Genomic DNA, 6000 nt, shown 5'->3' with positions numbered 1-6000 from the left:
TGTTAACATCTCTGGGCTCAGTTTCCTTACGTGTAAAATGGGCTTAAGAGTACACATTTTGTAGATTTCACGTGTACACATAGTGAAGGGTGGGGTGGGGCAGGACAGCGTAGCTGGTGTATTAAGACTGAAGATGATGGCTTGCTGAATGAGAGGGCACCAGCCCCTCACACAGGGTCAACAGGAAGCTCCCCCCACATCCAAACTCTCTCTTTGAGGAAGTGAACACGTAGGGGTCATTTCAACTGAAAGTACAACTTCAATAGACTCACACGAAGGAGGTAAAGTCACAGTATTTATTATTTACAGATCCCAGAAATGGGGGTGGGGTGGGGGTGTGCAATGAGCAGGGGCAGGGAGCGCAGTCCTCTGTTCCAGGTCATGAGTGAGCAGGAGATGAAGAACAGGACAGCAAGCAAGCACCTATTCCTTCTAAGGTGTTGGGGTGGAGGTCACTGACTTTTCACAGGATCAACTCTAAAATGGTTATTTTAAGAGATGACCAGGGAAAAAGCAGAAACTTGTGCTGGAAATCCTAAGCACGGGTCTTTATCATAATGTCCAGACTCTGGATGTGAGCAGAGCTGTCATACCATGAAATGCCTAGGCAGCAACCCAGCATAGCTGTTTTTCATCACAGTGAGGTGGCAGATTTAAACAGCCCTGTATGGAGCCTAGCATGCAGTGGACTCTCAGTGACATTCATTCCTACCCCTTTTCCACTCCCTGAGCCTCTTCAGGAAGGACAGCCATGAAGCATAAAGGAGAAGAGAGGAGTATCATGTCCCCAGATCAAACCAACCATTGTGAGTGAAAGGGCTTCATCTCCCCCACTGCCTGCAGAAGAAAGCAGCCTCAGAAATAAGCCCACCCAGCACTCTTCCATACCTAGTGGAAGTGGGTGAAAGGGTAACCCACTGTCTCCACTGGGCACCATCTTCCTGTGGCTCAGCCACTCCTCACCATCCCACCATTGAAGAGCTGACCACCCAAATTTCCAGAAGGTCAGCTCACTTCCTTCCACCTATCTCCAGAGCTGGGGGTGAACCAAGGCCACAGTACAGGCCCAAGGCCACCAATCAGCTCAGAGACCTGTCTCAGAGGGGACAATTCAGTAAAAGCTATGTGCTTTTAGTGAGTGATTCCTAATTCTCCAACAAAGCTGGTCCTCCTGTTGTGAATGGACCAAGAAGCCATCCAGTGGGATTCCTCTCTGCCCCACATGTCAGCTTGAACATTCACCTGAATGCAACTTAAGGGCAAACATGGGGCCCTTTGTGCAGTAGACTTTGTGCAGGTCCTTTGGTTCTTGGCCTATAAAAGCCACTGGCCAGTCAGGAGCAGAGCCTCCTGAGGACCAGGTGGGGCCAGCCTGAGAGCTTGGGCTATCCCTTTCAAAGGAATTTTTATTCCTAAGTGGCAAGTGGTCAAGTTGCCCAGTGGTCCTTGACATCTCTTGCCACTTCCAAGGACCTTGTCTCAGGCTTCAGTTGGGCTTCTACAGTAGAGTAAGTGTTGATGTGAGGGAGAACTCATGCATCCCCCATGCCCATCCAAGCACAGATGGAGTTGACCCCACCCTCCACTCCAAGGAGGGCACAGGACTTGGGGCTGGTCAGTCATAAACTTCCATGTTCTTGGTTTTAGCAACTGGATACACCACTCAGAAAACCAACAGAGCCATCAAATTGCAGTGTGATTTTTGCTGGGACTGCTGAGAATTAAGTAAATTCATTATAATGAACTTGATTATGGGAAAAGACAAGCCAAATCTAGAGAGGGGAAGGTGAAGTTCATAAGCATAGAGTATAGTAAAGAGAACGTAGCTGGTGATACTGTTTGAGTTCCTGGATCAAACCATGACTGATTTATCCTTGCAGTTTGTAGTTACATTAGCCAATATATTCTCTTTGATTTAGGCCAGTTTGAGCTGGTTCTGTTTTCTTAAAGTAGTGATAGTTCTCACTAACATATCTTCAGTTCTTTGGGCCCTCCTTTGATTTCCACTGTGGACATGGTTGAGTTTGATCAGATTTCATCGTCATAGATCTCCAGCTTGGGACTTAGCTTCCCTCTGGACTCTGCTGCTTGAGCACATATAATATTGCTTACGAGCCTTTGGCTAAAAGCCTGACTTTGACTCCAAGAGCTCCAGTCTGTCTTTATCCACGACCAAGTGTCAACCACTATGGAAAACCTACTCAATCCATCTTCACTCCTCCAGTCCAGGCAGTTGAGACTCTGAGCTCAGAGAAAGGGCAGGAAAAATGTTACCATGTACCCAGAGGAGGAAAATGAAACCAGTTTCTGCACCACCACCCAGCACTAGGACATCAGGACCCCTGCCCTCTGAACCAGATTGGAAGAGGCCCACAAGATTGCACATGATGCTCCCAGCTTATTCCAAGGTCCAGACAAGTAGACACTCCTGTTGCCCAAAGCCTGGATCAGCCTGGGCAGCCTGAACTCTCCCTCAAGGAGGCCATGAATGGTCTTTACTTGCTCATTCTCTCTTGCAAATGGTCACTTAAGAATGTCAGCTGAATTTTTCCCTGACAGTGATCATGGACAGAGAGCCCACCTTTTCCCTAAACTTGTCTCTTCTGCTGTTCTCCTTTTAGACATCAGAGACATGCATTCTAGGATTCCAGAACCTGAAGTAAGATGACATGGTAACCTCCACACTCTCCGCAGTCCTACCCAGCATCACCTACGTGAACAACAGGGACCCTCGATGAGAACTAGATGATGGCAGAATCCACACTTTTGCAACTGCAGCAGGAAGGAAAGATGGTCACAGCCCCTTTATGAAATGAGCCACAGCATCCAGAATCCTCGAGGAGCAGGGGAAGTAAAAGAAGCTCATGTCAGCGGTGGTCAGCACTCCATGAAAACCATCCTCCATGTGGTGCCAAGTTACTCTAACCCCTAGGTCCTCCAACCTCTTCTTGTACAACAGCGAATCGTCCCGAAGTATATCGTACTCACAGCTCACGATGCAAGCTTCAGGGAGCCGAGACACTACTTCATCGTCTGCAATCAAGGGTGAGTTTACCACATCTAGAGTGATTTTTGTCTCCAGATAGGCAGCCTCATTCAGGGGCTCACGGGACATAGGCAGGTAACCTCTCTTCTTAAACTTGTCTGGGATGTTTTCTGCACTCAACCACTTCCTGTACTTTTCCCAGACTTCGGCAGGCAAGTGGGCGCCTTTCAATACAGTGCTTATCCAGGAGGGGCTGATGTCCAGGTAACCACACCAACAATAGAAGGCCAAATTGTGGTTAAGCAGTGGTATGTTTTTGTTTTGCTGATGGGAAGGGGACTGGAAATTCAGGCCCTGGAGAGCGGAATAGATGAGGATCTGAGCACGAATCTTGGGGAGATCAGAACGGTCCACAAACTTTTGACAAAGAACCGTTGCCACGCTCCCGCCCACACTGTCACCACAGACTATGACCCGGGCTGGATCCACCCCATACGTATCCAAGGACTTCAAGAAGTGCATTGTACCCACCATGCAGTCTGTTAGTATCACTGGAAACCTATGCTTAGGCAACATGCGGTATCTGAAAAGGAATCAAGGAATATGGTTTACACTTACCACTCCTACAGGGCCCAAAACACCTGTGTCTAACATCCTTCTACCCATATTTCTTCTATAAAGTTCTTTTTCTGAGGCTTGAGAACGTGAACTCAAAGTAGAAGGCTTAAATGAGATGATAGACAAAGCCTTCAATGCCCAGGCACATAGGCTCAGAAATGCCTGAGGACTGACTTCTGTCAATTTTACTTACTTCACTGGTTATATCCCCACCAAGATGTTGGCAGTGGATATCTCTTCCTGGCATGTGCATTTAAATGAAACTGCAGGAACAACTTCACATCAGAAGGAACCACCCAGGCCCTGGGTGATGATGTGTCAGGCAGCAGGCAGGACACCCAGGGAAGGTCTCTGTGCCCTGTTGAGGTTCCAGGTCGTGTGGTGACTCGCCCAGATCAGTTAGGAGAGACAGTGGCATTTTCATTTTTCCTGCTTCCTTCAGTGGGTCTCACCAGGGTGGATCCCCCTCTCTGGAGCATGGAAATGATGTGGCAGTGTTTGAGGCTGTCCTGGTTACAGTGCAGGGCATTGTGTGCATTTGGTGGAGGGAGGTACTCAGGGTGTAGAAGGTGCAGGGCTGTTCTGCTTCACATACAGTATTCCACCCAGACATGCACTGGTAGTGAAGTTCTGCCCCAGATGTACTTTGCAAAGACCACCCAGATGTACTTTGCAAATACCACCCCCTATCCAGTTTCCAGATGATGCAATGCTCTAAAGGCATCCTCCCTTGTGGCTCAGCTGGTAAAGAATCTGCCTGCAATGCAGGAGACCTGGGTTTGATCCCTGGGTTGGGAAGATCCCCTGGAGAAGGGAAAGGCTACCCACTCCAGTATTCTGGCCTGGAGAATTCCATGGACTGTATAGTCCATGGAGTCGCACAGAGTTGGATACGACTGAGCGACTTTCACTTTCACTTTCAAGGGCCACCCGCAGGAGGGATGCCCCATCTCTGCCTCTCCCTGCTTCTCCCTTCCTCTCTTTCTTCCCTTCCCTCCTGCTCACCATCATCTCACAGCCCATCCTGTGCTCCTGGCATCCCTCAACACCTGCCTGCCACAGACTCCTGGCTCCCTCCCCTTTATTGCCCCTGGGGCTCCTGGAATCCCAGCATCTCTCCACCCTTGCCTTACTCACCCAACTGCTAGAACCACTGCATCACTCTTCTTGCACAAGTTACAGCATATGCCATGGTATGTTTCTAAAAAATAAAAGGTTTGAAACGTTCAAGCAAGGGAGGTTAAGTGGGCTCCTTTTGCCAGCCATCCTCACCTGCCCCTTCTTAAGGATAACCTCAGAGGTCAAAGGGCTGGGTTGATTCTAACAAGGGTTTGCAGATTCTCCTCCAGCTGTAGTCAGCCTTCCTCTCTACTTTCTCACTCTTGTCTGTCGAGCTGTCTCAACAGCTTTCTCTAAGATTCACCCCCACCCCACACTTGCAACCCTATCGATTCTACAGTGCATTCACAGCATCTGAGAAGATGTCTGACCATGGAGTACAGTAGTTCAGTGGGTGAGCTATGGATTCAGACCTGAGTTCAGATCCCAAGTTTTCCTCCTTTTAGCTTGACCTAAAGTTGTACCGGGTGGGTCCCTTCACCTCCCTGAGGCTTCATTTCCTCTTCTGTAAAATGGATATAATGACAGTGGTAGGGTTGCTGGGAACTTAGATGAGATGCTTTCCAATATATATTCGGTGCAGACAAATACTGTTTGATTCCACTTACACGAGGTATGTAGAATATAGAATAGTCAAATTCATATTCAGAGAGTACACTGGTAGATGCCAGGGTCCACTGGCGTGTTGGGAAGAGAAATGAGGACTAAGTGTTTAATGGGGACAGAGACTCAGTTTAGGAAGGTAAAAAATTCAGGAAATAGATGATGGTGAGAGTTGTACAACAATGTGGATGTATTTAGTGCCACTGAACTGTACCAATAAATATGTTTTATATTATGTGGCTTTTACTACAATTTAAAAAAATTTACAAAAAAGATTATGCATCTACACAGATTCCATAGTATCTGCCATGTAAATATTAATAATGTCAACAAATAAATATTGGCTCACTATCATTGATTATGCAAACCATAACAAAACCACGGTTGTATTAAATCCCTTATTCTCAAAGTCTACAGCAAAGAGACTCTGGCATTCCACAGATCAAGAAGTACTATGTAAAGGTGTTTTTTCTCCCTAATTTCTCCACAATAGAAAAAATTAAGACATATTAACACTGACCCAATTTTGTACTCATCCCCCCCCTCACTAATTTTCCTCTACTCTTTGGTCCTCCTGTCTGTCTGTACCAGAAATTTGTCTCAAGCAATACCTATTGTGAAACACACTTGTGTTTTCATTGTTTTTAATCCTTATTTACAACTAAATAGAGGTG

General features: G+C 47.0%; 1 protein-coding gene across 10 annotated transcripts in view; it reads right to left on the bottom strand.

Moving 5' to 3' along the window:
- Positions 1–282: 282 nt before the first annotated feature.
- Positions 283–6000, bottom strand: part of AADACL3 (arylacetamide deacetylase like 3) — a 155403-nt gene continuing 149685 nt past the window's right edge. For 6 of the 10 annotated variants that reach the window (XM_086343747.1, XM_086343749.1, XM_086343745.1 and 3 more), the window contains 3 exons: positions 4742–4805; positions 3518–3569; positions 283–3340 (listed from right to left, as the gene is read on the bottom strand). In XM_086343747.1, coding sequence (XP_086199873.1) covers positions 2795–3340; positions 3518–3569; positions 4742–4805 — 662 coding nt within the window. In that variant the 3' untranslated portion in view covers positions 283–2794. Of the gene's footprint in view, positions 3570–4741; positions 4806–6000 lie in introns of all 10 variants that reach the window. The other 4 variants (XM_086343743.1, XM_086343741.1, XM_086343751.1 and 1 more) reach the window with 3 other exon arrangements.

This window comes from Bos grunniens, chromosome 16, assembly GCF_055505025.1.
Source record: "Bos grunniens cultivar Pamir isolate PY7600 chromosome 16, Bosgru_T2T1.0, whole genome shotgun sequence".
In the NCBI taxonomy this organism is placed as follows: Eukaryota; Metazoa; Chordata; class Mammalia; order Artiodactyla; family Bovidae; genus Bos; species Bos grunniens.
The sequence above is the reverse complement of the archived record's forward strand: the minus strand, read 5'-3'. Positions and strand labels throughout refer to the sequence as shown.